This window comes from Nicotiana attenuata, chromosome 6, assembly GCF_001879085.1.
Source record: "Nicotiana attenuata strain UT chromosome 6, NIATTr2, whole genome shotgun sequence".
NCBI lineage: Eukaryota > Viridiplantae > Streptophyta > Magnoliopsida > Solanales > Solanaceae > Nicotiana > Nicotiana attenuata.
This window is the reverse complement of record NC_031994.1, coordinates 8232725-8247702: the sequence shown is the minus strand read 5'-3', so window position 1 is coordinate 8247702 and position 14978 is coordinate 8232725. Positions and strand designations below refer to the sequence as shown.

General features: G+C 35.2%; 2 protein-coding genes across 2 annotated transcripts; one reads left to right on the top strand and one right to left on the bottom strand.

The window, feature by feature from the left end:
- Positions 662-7773, top strand: LOC109226581. Its single transcript, XM_019391384.1, has 3 exons — positions 662-885; positions 2641-2762; positions 7263-7773. Exons 1-3 carry the CDS (start codon positions 747-749, stop codon positions 7584-7586), a joined length of 585 nt encoding a protein of 194 aa, XP_019246929.1. The 5' UTR covers positions 662-746; the 3' UTR covers positions 7587-7773.
- On the bottom strand, positions 11934-14450 carry LOC109228167 (sm-like protein LSM1B). Its single transcript, XM_019393343.1, has 5 exons — positions 14175-14450; positions 13496-13564; positions 13268-13383; positions 12606-12668; positions 11934-12272 (listed from the first exon to the last, which is right to left on the bottom strand). Exons 1-5 carry the CDS (start codon positions 14236-14238, stop codon positions 12195-12197), a joined length of 390 nt encoding a protein of 129 aa, XP_019248888.1. The 5' UTR covers positions 14239-14450; the 3' UTR covers positions 11934-12194.

The following is a 14978-nucleotide window of genomic DNA, read 5'->3' as shown; positions in this document are numbered from 1 at the left end:
CTTTATCATGCGGAAAGGTCCAAAAATATCCTTGAACTATCCGAAATAGCTCAAAAATATCCTCCGTTCGTTTTTTGTGCCAAAAATATCCCTGCCGTCTATGTTTTGGCCCAAAAATGCCCCTAAACTATTAGTTTTGCCGTTGAAACTGACATGGCAGTCTAACTGGGTTAGAATTGCTTACAAGGACGTCCACCTAAGCAATCCATATGTGAAAATTATTTTTTCGGAATTTTTTTTCCAGAAATTTTTAATAAAATACAAAATCAACATTTATTCTGAAAAAAGTAAATTCTGAAATAAAAAAAGTTTTTCAGAATAAATGTTGATTTTATATTTTATTAAAAAATTCTGGAAAAATAAAATTTTCGAAAAAATAATTTTCACATATGGATTGCTTAGGTGGACGACGACCATGTAAGCAATTCTAACCGAGGTGGACTGCCACGTCAGTTTTAATGTCAAAACTAACGGTTGAGGGACATTTTTGGGCCAAAACATAGACGGCAGGGATATTTTTGGCACCAAAAACGAACGGAGGATATTTTTGAGCTATTTCGAATAGTTCAAGGATATTTTTGAACCTTTTCCGCTTTATCAATTTAGTAAATCGAATTTATTATTTTTAATTAAAAAGGGCATTTATAATTTCCAACAACCAAGCAAGAGGAAGTAGACATGGTTGATGGTACACAGACCAACTACACAGTAAATCTGAGAAAGGAAAAGAACAAAAGAGAAAAAAGATGGCTTCAGATTCTGAGCCAACAGCTTCCAAAATTGTTGCGAAGCTAAATTTGAAGCCACACCCAGAAGGCGGATTCTACTCTGAAACATTCAGAGACTTCTCTGTTACTCTCTCCAAATCCCACCTTCCACCTACTTGTAAGTCTTCTGTTTATAAAGTTCTTTACTTTTTTGATTTGTGGCTCGTTCTGTATAAAGTTCTTTACTTTTTGATTTTTTGGGTCTTTCTGGATAAATTTCTTTAGTTTTTGATTTGTGGGTCATGAATCTTTTTAACTGTCGTCTGTCTTGATCCTTCCAATTAAGCTGCTCATGGGATTTTTGAATCTTTGTCTGTTTCTCTTCCACGTGTGGCTTTTTGGGATATATAGGTTATGGGGTTTTACTACAACAACAAAACCAACATAACCGGTGCGGTCTCACTTGTGGTCTGGGGAGGACAATGTGTAGGCACATCTTACTCCTACCTTGTGAAGAAGGTAGAAATGTTGTTTCTGATATTAGGAGGTTTTACCACAACAACAACAACATAACTAGTGCGGTCCAACAAGTAGGGTCGGGAGAGGATAGTGTGTAGGCAGACCTTACCCCTGCCTTGTAAATATAGAGGCTGTTTCTGATGTTATGGGGTTTTACTATGCAGTTTAATTACAAGTGTACAGTGAAAGAGAAGATGGTTTTAGTAGCATACGATTGAGGTTAAAATGAGAGAAGGTTGCTTGAGATCCGTAGGTGTGAAGCCATGGCGAGTGAAGGTGTTAAAAGGGGACGACGTAAACTAAAATCATATGGAAGTAAGTTAGAGACTCATAATCTCTAGATCTAAATCTTTCTCCATTTTCTCCACCAAAGGATAACGATTCCAAGGAACTCAATGCACAAAGGAAAAAGAGGGAGGGAGGTTAAATCATGCGTGGAGGCCACATTCTCAATGTACTTTCGGATTGCCTTGATAATCTATACATTGTCGAACCTAAGGGCAACCCGGTGCACTAAGCTCCCGTTATGTGCGGGGTACGTGCATGGGCCGGACCACAAAGGTCTATTGTACGCAGTCTTACCCTGCATTTCTGCAAGAGGTTGTTTCCACGACTCGAACCTATTGGAAAAATTATGAATGTAGGACACAAAATTAAGGCTTGAAACACCTTATAAAGGTTTCCCTCTCATTTGCGAGATTGCTATGGGATTGAATGCAAATAGTTTTTGTGGATATGACAAGCCTCTTGAATTTCTAAACTAAGCAAATAGTGGAGAAATTTTGGTTAGGAGAACAAGTATAGCAACTTGATCTTTTAAGTGTAATAACTTGGACAAGAAAGATAGTTTGAAAATAGTTGTATGGAAGAATGGTGGGCCATTCTGCATACTGGATGTATTACTGAATTCAACTCCATTCAGAAGTTTGATGAATGACAGCTGTTTCTTTTGATAAATTATTGGGAGCACTCAACAGCTTTTTCTCATCGATGAAGATTTGATTAAAGTGTTCCGTATCCACTAGATGATAACAAATCATGTCCACTTAACTGGTACACTGACCTTTTCTGAAAAAAGTATTAGTTGGTTAACTTACAAAAAAGAAGGTACACTGACCTTTTCTTGAATGAAAAAAGTTAACTTGCGAAAACGTGTTAAGAACTGGAGTGAATTTTGGTGATTCATTCAACTTCAATGCTTGTGGTGTTCTGCCACTAATTGGGGCATTCCATTGTCTTGAGCACTTAAAATATTTCGTCAAGATGATGCAATTCTGTTTTCTGTTCTTAAGTTCTGACTGGTTTCTCAAGTGTAATATGAGTATCATTTACCTCATAGCAGAGAATACTGGTTGAAATTATCATTCTCAAATTGGTTTGTTTTTCCCTGATCTTTCTGATTATGCCTTTGCAGATAAGGTTGATCGACCTATCAGTACATGCATTTACTTCTTGGTGCCTTCTGGAAGTTCGTCTCACCTTCACCGGATACCATGTGCAGAAACATGGCATTTTTATATCGGAGAGCCACTTACGGTAACTATTCATACACTATAGTGAATGATCTTTCCTGTGGTCCGCATGGATTATTATGCACCATATTATCTTTGCGTATCTGACCTGTTTTCTGCATCGTTCTGTATATTTAGTGTCCTGCTTTGTGTTAATGTGTGAACTGGAAATGGTTTGGCTGGAATGACTCAAACACAAGTGTTAAGCAAACTTTAAAGAACTGTTAGGGTCATCATATTTCCTATCCGGGTAGTTTCTACCATTTGTCTGCTCTGAATATTAAATGACACACTCGATTTATGACTGGCTAGCAAGGGACCATATGACATGAAACAAATTCTAATTGCAGTTAGTTCATTGCAATTCAAACATAGCTTATTCTTTCCATTCCTCATCATCTCACCTTGATTGAACACCAGTTGGCCACATCTCAGCAATGGTGGATTTGATATACCCTTTGGGCTATGGGTTCATGTGCACCCATATTCCTAACATGGATGAAATATATATATATATATATATATATATATATATATATATATATATATATATACACACACACACACACACACACACACACACATATATATATATATGTGTGTGTGTGTGTGTGTGTGTGTATCCTCCGGGGGCAGGCAGTGGATTCTCATGTTGTAAGTCTTGATCTTGAAGTCTTACAAAGCATGTTAACCATCACAGCTAGTATATCAAACTTGCATTCAACAGTGGTCAATAGAGCCGTAGACATCCTTAAACATGGTCCTACTTTCATGGATTGGTTTATCCTGCTATTAATTGAGCAAATGTGATTGAATTTTATAGTAATTAGTTTAATTAAAACTGAGTTTTGAGCAAAAAATAGTCTCACTTCTGATGAGTCAAGTAATTTCTAATAATTCTTGAGGATGGCAGACTCAAAACATATTGGATTAAGAATATTGTGATGAAATTTTTTGAGAACAATTTCAACTTAAAATAAACGGAGCAAGAAAACAATTTCCTTGTTAATGATATTTTTTCTCTCTTGGCTTGGTGTAGTACTCACACGCTTTCAACAAAGTGTTTTTCTCATAATAATTGCTATGAAAATTCTGCTTGCAGGGTTTCAGTTAGATAATTAGTAAAGTTATTTGAAGATAAGTATTTTCTTCCTTTTTGGTTGTTTTCTGTTCTAATATTTGTGATATTCTTAATTAGATAAGAACACTGAAAGTTAGCGCCCGATTTACCAATCAATGAAACTGCTTTGCAGATACCATGGCTTCATCATCAAACAAACCAGTTAGGGCACGTCAAGCTAGAGATAATATTCCCCTTCCGGCTAGGCAAGGGCCTTCAAAGTAGGAAATGATAATCGAAGAGTTAAAGCGTTGGGATAAAGTCGAGGCTACCTATCGCTTGACTATCAACAACTTAACTGCCGAATGTGATGATACAAAGACTGCAGTGATAGAGAGCATAATGAAATGAAACTGTGGTATCTAATCTAAAATTCAGGAACGTCTGTAGCTCGACGAGGCTTTGAAGTATCAAATGCTGGCCGTAGATTTAGCCTACCGTCGAGGACAACGTTTGGTGGATAGGGACCGCACTATTCAAGCCATGTCCTCGGCGGAAGGCTAGATCTACAGCTAGCATTTGACACTTCAAAGCCTCGTCGAGCTGCAGACAAACCTGAATTTTAGAGTAGATAGCGCAGTTTCCTTTCATCATGCTCTCTATCAGTGCAGTCTTTGCATCATCACGTTGGGCAGTTAAGTTGTTGATAGTCGAGCGATAGGCAGCCTCGACTTTATCCCAATGCTTTAACTCTTCGATAATCATTTCCCACTCTGAAGGCACTTGCCTGGCCGGAAGGGGAATGTTTTCTCTAGCTTGCTGTGTCTTAGCTGGTTTGTTTGATGATGAAGCCACGGTATCTACAAAACCAGAAAGTTTGGGGATCGAGTCGACTACTTTAAACACGTCCTGATGCCTTTAAATCAACGTTTGTTTAACAGTTGATACCATGAAAATCAGAGAGGTTAGGGATCAACTACTTTTAAAGCGTCCTAATATCTTTAAATCAACGCTTGTTTAACCGATAACACCAGCCTAAACATATGCGCCCCATTTTCCGAACATTGCTTGTCCATAGCATCTTTCTGGACTAACATAACACACTTTTTTTTGGAAAACGGTGAAATCTACACGGCTTTTTAAGCATTTTCAGTCTCAGAGGCCATTTCAATTCCTCGTGGGACTTAATGACTCATACAACCATGCCCTCGGAAGATAGATCTTACTCGCAATAAGGACATCAAAGTCTAAGAGTTGCCAATGGCAATATACACTGCCAAAGGAAGCAATTTGAAACCTAAAAAGAGGACCTATACTGCAATGTTATCATCGTCACATAAGGTCATACTAGAGAGAATTGCTACTACATAATTTGTTATCCTTGAGATTTTAAGTCCAAGAAGAAGTTTGTGCCAGCTGCAAACAATGTGGCCATTCAAGAAGAGCACAGGGACAGTTTCAAAAAGATACAGGGGTAAGTAATCATAAGATATTACTAGGATCTTGGATTGAATGAAATAAACGATGTTTCATCTAAAGGAAAGAGTATAATATGCTGCTCCATACCTTTTTTACCGCCTTTGTAAACCCTAATGGCTGAGTTTCAAATCTTTGGTGGCGTTACCTAATTTGTGGTTCTGAGTAATGTTAAGATTATTACAGCAATCAAAGCATTCGTAATTAAGGTCGTGCGAGAAAATTTGAAAATTCAGTTACCTTGTAGCTTTGCCTGCCGAGATTATGGGCGCCTTAAAGAGACATTACAATTTACAGTGGTCTAAAAAGATATTTTACCATGGAAAAATGTGTCAAATCAACCCTTTTGCTTTCATTCTGGGAAGAGTAAAAGTTTGTGATGAGGAAATGTAAAATTTGGTGCACCACTATAAAATTTTATCATGGGAAGAGTAAAAGTTTTTCGTGTGGGGATATTTTGTTACTCCACTATAAAATTTATTGCAGTATTTGCCATTTTAATAATATGTTACTGAAGGCTGCTATTATATCGTAAACTAATGTTGTAGTTACCATTATTCGACACAAAATCGAAACAATTTTATTAGCTCAAAACTTGAACATAAGTTATTGTTTATTGAATTGAACATGACCTAGATCGTCAATTGCAGTAGTAATAAGTAACCATAGCAATTCGTAAATTAATATTGTGGTTACATGTGTAGTAATTTAAGCTGTTATTTTTCAGGTATTTAGTTCCACTATTTATGATTTATTCAGGTGGTCACTTCTAAACGACCACGTCAGTGTATAGAAATAAAACTCGTACTCTCCTTAATTGGCTAGATAAATAAATTACTTAAATTTTTTCCTCTCATTTTAATAGTTTTTCGAGAAAAATATCTGATTCATTCTGGAAAGAGTAAAATGTTTTCATGGGAAATGTATAAAAGAATTTCCAAACGACTGGTTCATTAATTTCTTTTAATTTTGGGGATGTCGAAGCTTTCATCCGAAAAATCATTCCGTCTATTTATTGAGTGATTGATGTCGATCTCTCTTTGCAGAAGCCAAGAAAAGTGAAATGAAAACAGAAGAGGGAAATCACTGTACCCAACTTGGTACAATTATAATCACTTTTTTTTCAGATTCCACTTAGTAAAATTTTTGATTTTTCATGAAAATTGTGAAAACCACTTTTTCTAATTTATCGTTTGGGCAGCTTCAGCAGAATTTACCAGCTACAGTAACTTTTATAATTTATTCTATAAAATTAAACACAGTGTTAGTAATATCGTTTGGTTACCATGTGGATAAATAAAGATATCACAAGGGATTAGCTATCCCATCTTCTATGAGATAGTTCCTCCCACTATTTTGGTATAAAATTTGTTATCCATATAAATACAAACTCATATTTTATACCGGGATTAGTATCATTAAATATTTGTCCTTTTTGGCTTTAAGGCAAGGAGTGTTGGCCTTTGTTGCATTTTGTTATGAGAAAAACACTTTGTTGAAAGCGTGTGAATACTATACGAAGCCAAGAGAGAATAAATATCATTGAAAATGAAATTGTTTTCTTGTTCTGTTTGTTTTAAGTTGAAATTCTTCTCAAAGTAGGATCACGTTTAAGGATGTCTAGGTCCCTATTGACCACTGTCGGATGCAAGTTTGATCTATCAGCTGTGACAGTTAAACATGCTCTCTAAGACTTCAAAATCAGCACTTCCAACAGGAGGAGAATCCACTGCCTGCCCCCAGAGGATATATATCATATACGTATATATATGTGTGTGTGTGTGAAAAGATACAATGAGTTTAATTTTTAAAGGTTGAACCCATCAAGTTTAAAGGTTGGATCCGCCTCCACATCTAGTTATCATCTGGTCCGGTACTCTTGTTTCTTATTTTGGATCTTCATAATGGAAGCATTTTTTATTCCCTGTTAAGAGTATGCATTGCTTATTCACTAATATTACACAATGATGACATTTTCTGTGTTTACAGGTAATGGAACTAAATGAGACTGATGGCAAGGTGAAGTTAACTTGCATCGGACCCGACCCGCTTGCAGATGATCAACTGGTGCAGTACACGGTACCTCCAAACGTATGGTTTGGCGCATTTCCTACAAGGGACTTCAACATTTCTGCCGATATGAAAGTAACGAAAGCGCCTGCAAGGGATGGTGAGAAGCACTTCTCTTTAGTTGGATGCACCTGTGCTCCAGCATTCCAGTTTGAAGATTTTGAACTGGCGAAACGTTCTGAGCTTGTTTCGCGTTTTCCTGCTCATGAATCCCTTGTCTCTTTGCTCACCTTCCCCGAGTGAGAGTGAACATGCTTAGTCTTTTGTTTCTTTAAAAGATCTGTAAAACTTAATATTGTCTTCAATTCCGTCATATTTGGGCAACCTGAACAGTTGCTCATTTCCTGTCTAACTTTAGTATTCAAGTATTGGTGTGTAATTTGATCTGAGTGTCAATAAAAGGTGATCAGTGAGCTATTTAGTTGAATAATTTCCTTTTTTCAGCACACCCCCACAATAGTAGGAAGAAGCAAGGCATATTTTGACAATCAGCGATAAATAAAGTCTAAATTTGTCACTAAACTTAACGAAAGGGTTTATATATGTCCTCTATTTAATAGTTGAGACATGTGGCAGTTCCAGGTGCTAATCAAAATGTTGAGATGCTCCAATTAATGCTCCATTTATCAATACGGGCAAGCAAAACATACTTGAACCCCAACTATTAACGGATAGCATATCTAAGACCATTTCGAACAAACTTTGGGCCCTTTCCATATTTTAATTCATGTCATGATAAAAATCGAAATTAATTGACACCCAATTATTTTTTTCAGACTTTATCCTTGATATTTTTCAGAACTCAAGAACTGTTTCTAAATCCCATATATTTTTTTTTATTCCTATTTTAATAAATATCCAGTGAAATTTTGACGTTGCCCTAAACATGGTTTTCTATTAGTTCCACGCGCGTTGCCTTGAGGATTATCACTATTTTGAGAAACATTATATTATCGAATTTATAAAGGGTTTCCTATTCAAGTTCCGAAATAGTTTTGTTAATCTCTTTAAACAAATTGTTAGTAGCTAGTAGCTAAGATCAGAGAGTGGAAATTCAACCTTTTGCCTTTAATCAACCACTAGATTCTCCTTTGTATTGTATTTATTAACGAAGAGAAGCAAAGAGTAAATTTTAAATACTAGAACTAATTCGACATGCATCTAACCAATTAGTTGTGTAAAAAAATGGCGTGTGGTAGCCACTAAATAAGGTGGTGTTTATTTTTTATCCACCAATTCTAACGCTGAGCAAAAATAGCAACTACTCTATTAAAATTATTTTGAAAAGATAATTTTACCCTTTCTTCCATTTCTTTTCTTCCCAAACCCTCGCTTCTCTCTGTACAGAAGTGGCTGGCTATGTGTGCTTCTCTCTCAATCTCTTCTGTGCATTTTTTCTCTCAGTAACACATGGCTATGTCTCTGATCTTAAACTCGCCCTTCAGCCAAGTTATTCTAAGTTTACATCCTTAAATGCATTATAACTTATTAGTTCCTTCTGTATAAAGTGTCTTTTAATTCATGTGTTTGTGTCTCGAAAAAACACCACGAATGCCTTTTAGAAGATATTTCATGAAAGAGAAAATGAAGGTTCTGTAGTCTTTTATCTTTTTAGTTGATTCTTTTTGTTATTAGCTTTCTGTTGTGTAATTTGACATCAATCTTATATGTAAATTGCAATTATTATTATTATTTTTTTTTTTTGTGAAAAGATACAAATAACGTTTGGTTTTCTGCTACGTTATGAATCCTGAACTTACAGTTACAAGTTCAAAAGTTAAGGACACTTGGTCCTGAACTTCGAGTTCCAAGTTCAAAGGTTAAGGACACGAACTTAGAATTACAAGTTCAAAAGTTAAGGGCACTTGGTCCTTAACTTAGACTAACAAGCTCAAAAGTTAAGGACAATAGGTCCTGAACTTACAGTTACAAGTTCAAAAGTTAAGGACAATACGTCCTAAACTTAGGCTAAGAAGCCCAAAAGCTAAGGACAATATGTCCTGAACTTAGACTAGCAAGCTCAAAGTTAAGGATAATAGGTCCTGAAGTCCTAAACTTAGACTAACAAGCTCAAAAGTTAAGGACAATAGGTTCTGAACTTACAGTTACAAGTTCAAAAGTTAAGGACAATAGGTCCTGAACTTAGGCTAAGAAGCTCAAAAGTTAAGGACAATAGGTCCTGAACTTAGACTAACAAGCTCAAAAGTTAAGGACACTTGGTCCTGAACTTACAGTTACAAGTTAAAAAGTTAAGGACATGTACTCCTGAAGTCCTGAAGTTAAGTTCAAAAGTTAAGGACATGTAGTCTTGAAGTCCTGAAGTTAAGTTCAAAAGTTAAGGACATGTAGGGTGTGTTTGGTATGAAGGAAAACATTTTCCGGAAAATATTTTCCAATTTTTCCATGTTTGGTTGGCTTAAATGTTTTGAAAAATATTTTCCTTATCAACTCATTTTCCTCCAATTGGAGGAAAATGTTTTCCTTATTAAGAGAAGGGAAAACATTTTCCAAAACTCCTTCTCAATCTTCCCCACCCTATTCCCCCAACCCACACCCACCCACCCAACCCCACCTCACCCCCTCTCTCCAAAACGGATTTTCTTTTTCAAATTTCAGTTTTTTTTTGACCACCCACCCTGCTATCCCTCCCCTCCCCCACCCCCCCCCCCCCGAAAAATTTTTTTAAACTTTTTTTGTAATTTCAAAAATTTTCTATTTTTTTTTGTTTTTCCTGCACCCCCACCCCCACCACCCCACTCCCAGTCCCCCAACTAAAAAAAGTTTTTTTTTTTTTTTTTTGTAATTTTCAAATTTTCTATTTTTTCGTTTTTCTGCGCCCTCCCACCCCCCCACACCCCCTCCCCACAAAAATTCTTTTTTACTTTTTTTTTTGTAATTTTAAATTTCTGTTTTTTCGTTTTTCTACACCCCAAACCCTCCCCCCTCCCCCCCAAATTTTTTTTTACTTTGTTTTTTTGTAATTTTAAATTTCTTTTTTCTGCACCCCCCCTCTCCCCCGAAAAAGTTTTAGTTTTTTCATCTTTCGGTTTACAGGTTCGAAATTTTACAAGTTACAAAGTTATGAGTTCGGAGGTTTATGTGCTTGAAAGTTTACGGGGTCGAAAGTTCACGATTTTTGCATAAAAAAGTAAAGTAGCACATTAGTTCCTTCGGGTTGTGTCAATTTTTAGAGACTTGGGGAAGGGGTGGGGGGAGGGGGAGGGTTGAGGAGAGTTGCATAAAAAATATTTTCCTAAAAAAAATATTTTCTACGCTCTAACCAAACAATAAAAAATATTTTCCGGAAAATGTTTTCCGCTCACCAGCCAAACAAGGAAAAATAAGTGATAAAACCACTCATTTTTCATGATTTCATGGAAAACATTTTCCTTCATACCAAGCACACCCGTAGTCCTGAAGTTAAGTTCAAAAGTTAAGGACATGAGCAGAAGGGTATTTTCGTCCGGGCAGTTAAAGTTTATTAAAGCAGTGGGTAAAGACTAAAGACATTTTAAACAGTGGCTTAAAAGTAAATACATGTATTATTAGTGGCTAACCGTACACTTCCCCCACTAGTTGTCTTAATTAAACGACATTTTTAAGATGGAAGTACTCTTAAGCTAATATACCAGCTATGTCATTTTACTCTCTGCTAGTTTACTGTTAATCAGTGACAGAAAATCGGAAACATTTACCTTAGAATTTATATATAGGTTAAACTCTATTAAGCAACCAAATTGTATATGTTGAAATTAATATTTTTATAAAAATGTATCTATTTATACGAAATTTACCCTCATAAAAAGAATAGTTGGTGCAATGATACAATATACATTAATTTAAAATTTTGAATCCTCCCCTATGTTCTCGACCAACCAATAAGTCTCACTAAGAGGCGGATCCATGATTTAAAATTTATGGTTTCAATCTTTAATCATCTTAGCATTGAATATATTATATTTTTAAATTTATAAATTCAGATCTATCATTTGTTGCGCTTTTAATAAATTTTACACATAAATTTATGCTTCGCGTCGAGAATTATATTATGAGTTCATATGAACCCAATCCACAACTCTACATCCCCCCTAGTCCCACTCCACCTATTTTTGCTCCACTAGATCTATCTGCCTCTTTTTTCTGTCCTCTTTAGCCTTTAGGCACGCCTATTCTCCTCTCCAACGTACGTTGCATCCTCATTAAACTTTAGAGGTCTGCTCTTGCAAAATCAAGAGATTGTTTCAGGATTTAAATATTATGAGTTTGATTTGGACTACTACAATTCATTTGATATACTGTATTTATATATATATATATATATATATAGGATCCGAGCCAAAATTATTGGATTCATATCCTTATATAACTACATATATCCAATACCCCCCAAGCAAAATGTATATACCGGAATCGAATTTCTCATAATCAAATTCATCTGACTATTGACAAATGACAATGCGTTAATAACAAATACTCCGAAAAATTTTAATGTCTAAATTGATAAATAAAACCAATTATTTATAAGCTGCCACCGTGGGCGAACTTTCCACGACAAGCATCAAATTATATACCAAGGGAGTAGTGATGTGCATATCAATATATCCTACTTTTCACGTTGCCATCTAGAGATAGTTTTCCCGGAGTTAGAATACACAGTTGGAAGAGAACGCCAGTATATCAGTTCATCTTCATCAAAGGCTAAGATGAGAGGGAAACAACCATTAATAATATAGTCAAACCTCTTTATAACAGTCTCGTTTGTTCCGAATATTTTTGGATGTTAGAGTGTTGTTATATAGAACATATATTATAACATAACATAAAAATTGATTCCGGACTGTACAATACGTACTAGTCAAAGTCAACAAATTCCATTCTCTTTCTCATGGAACCCTTAAGTTCTGCTGCATCCTTGTCTGCCTTTTGAGCCTGCATGTGACAAATTTTTTTTTTAATAGAAGGTAAAGACTACAAATTGCTATGAAATTAAGTTCATAAGAGGAGCCAATATATATTCTAATTTATTTGGCACTCTTTTCTGTTTTAAATCTATTTCAAAAAGAATATTATAATTAACCGCTCTATATATAGAAATAATTGAACTGAAACTTTCAGGTTTACCTTTAATGACATATTACTTTTATGGCCGCAAAAGAAGGGAGTAACACATAAAAATCACCTGATTAGGCAACTAGGCATGCAAGCAAAAATACATGCATGCTGCTTGTTATAGTTTATCTATGTGTTAAAATACGTCATTACCCTTTTGATTTCTGCAACGGACACACAAGTCATGTGTGGCAAAAGCTCCTCCTCGGTAGACTCCTACACCATCACTCTTAACCATTAACAAGATGTAAAAACATGTAGTATGAGATATTATTATATAGCTCAAACGAAGATTTAGGGTATTAAATAATTAGTGAATGCATGCATGAGTGTCACTGCACTCACTACTACTTTCTCCAGTTAGAGCAGATTTAATATAGATGTATGTTTTTTCTTTAAAAATCAATATATATCAAGTCAAAAACTAGTAGGTATGATTGCACTCGTTGTGTTAATCTACCTTTGTTATGGTGCTCGATACAGAGGTGAAGTCATGACTTTAACCTTATGTATTCTGAACTTTAGAATGACTAACTTCAAGTGCTAATTAATAATTGGGTTCTAAATTTAATATTTGAACGCAAATATACTGTTTGAACAAAAGCTACTGGGTTCAGTCTCCGACCCTAACTCAATATAAGAGGCTGCATGAAGAGAGTATTCCGTCTCAAGACACAACAACACTAATTATATATATTGATGGTGTAAAAGACCACACATAATTTACAAATTAGCGAATCATATTTAGTATATGATGGTTTTTACATGATGAGTCGCGTAAAAATTCTTGACACTGTCAGTGTATAAACTATTACCCGTTCTCCGATGAGCACAACATTCTCCCCACGAATAACGTAGAGACCCAAAGGTATGTCGCAATAGAGATTTCCAACCATTACTCGTTCAGAGGTACCTTCCAATACTATATTTGCTATTCAAAAAACAGTAAAGAGGAAAACATCAAAAAGACTAAGCATGTAAAAAGATAAATACAATAGAAAGAAATAGCTAGAAATACTGAAGCTTAATAAAATAGAATTTACCATATTGATCGAAAGAATGGAACATTCCCAAGAGTTTTCTGCCATCTCGCAGTAATATTAGAATCTTTCCTATAAAAAACACGTCATTCAGTCGTATAAAGACCATGGAAAATCAGTATGCATGACCAGAGACGAATTTAAAATCTAGAGTCAGTCGGTTCACAAGAATGCTATATATTGTATATATGTATGCAAATCTTTTTGCATACATATACATATTCCGAAAGCAATAAATTCAGTTGAACGACATATCAACCCAGTAACATAAGGGTAAAAATAACTTTTTTAGATATATAAACAGTCAGATCTCTCTATAACAACATTTCACTATAACTGCCAACCATTTTTCATGTTATGTTAGGAAATATGTACTTCACTATAACAACCAAAAAATATCGAAACAGACGAGGCTGTGATAATTAAAGTGGTTTGATTGTAATCCTTTAAGTCGTCAACATAAAAGAAAACTTCTAGATGGAGTACTTTTGTCTTTCTTTGAATTCCCTTGTTAAAAATTCTTGGCTCCGCCCACTGTGCATGGCAAACCAGGATGAATTATGCTGCATTATTTCATTTGTTGAAATTAATTCATCAATAATCGAACAGTATTAACAGACACATGATAAATTACAGAAATTAAGGAGAAAAGGATGAGAGGGAGAAAGAAAAGGTTTCATACTATCAAGATAACTTGCAAGGCTAGAAGAGAATAAGTTGTATTCTGATGAGTCTGACGAAGACATGGATACTCAGTTTATATATTGTCTGAAGCAATCTTCACTTCAACCTTAAAAACCATTCAAACTAAGTGTTTCCTTGCTTGTTAGCGCTGTTTTTTTTTGCAGCGCAAAATAAAAAAATTAGTTCATGCCACGACGATCAATATAGAATTAAGACAAGATGTTTATAAGATGAAAAAATGGCATCAGGAATGTAAGATAAGGAGTAGTGTGGAGTACCTGGAAATGACATTATTATAAACTATATATATACTATATATTTATTAGAGAAAAAAGTCATTTACTTTAAGATAAGATATAGTTGGGTTTTTTTTTCAAGTGGTGTAAGTGTTTGGTGAACCTTTTTGGACGGTGGCTTTGCAGAAAAAGGGATACCATCTTTTTCTCCTCATTCCCAATTTTCCATGATTCTCTCCTTGACATTTTCCTAACACTAAGGGTGTGCTATGTTTGGTTGGCTTAAATGTTTTGGAAAATATTTTCCTTATCAACTCATTTTTTTTTTATTGGAGGAAAATATTTTTCTTATCAAGAGAAGGGAAAACATTTTCCAAAACTCCTTCTCAACATTCCCAACCCTCACCAACCCACCCCCCTCTCCAAAAAAGACTTTTTTAAAATTTCAGTTTTTCTGTTACCACCCACACTCCTTACCCTCCCCCCCCCCCCCCCCAAAAAAAAAAAAATATTTTTCAGTTTTAGTTATTTTTTATCGGTTTAAAGGTTCAAAATTTTACAAGTAC

What these genes read in the sequence shown, in the direction of transcription:
- LOC109226581 (XM_019391384.1), top strand. Translation starts at nt 747, where the DNA reads ATGGCTTCAGATTCTGAGCCAACAGCTTCCAAAATTGTTGCGAAGCTA. An exon ending in ATCCCACCTTCCACCTACTT is followed by an intron (nt 886 to 2,640) that starts GTAAGTCTTCTG and finishes ATGCCTTTGCAG; the next exon opens with ATAAGGTTGATCGACCTATC. An exon ending in ATATCGGAGAGCCACTTACG is followed by an intron (nt 2,763 to 7,262) that starts GTAACTATTCAT and finishes CTGTGTTTACAG; the next exon opens with GTAATGGAACTAAATGAGAC.
- LOC109228167 (XM_019393343.1), bottom strand. Translation starts at nt 14,238, where the DNA reads ATGTCTTCGTCAGACTCATCAGAATACAACTTATTCTCTTCTAGCCTT. An exon ending in CCATTCTTTCGATCAATATG is followed by an intron (nt 13,384 to 13,495) that starts GTAAATTCTATT and finishes TTTTTTGAATAG; the next exon opens with CAAATATAGTATTGGAAGGT. An exon ending in CCGTTGCAGAAATCAAAAGG is followed by an intron (nt 12,273 to 12,605) that starts GTAATGACGTAT and finishes TGTCACATGCAG; the next exon opens with GCTCAAAAGGCAGACAAGGA.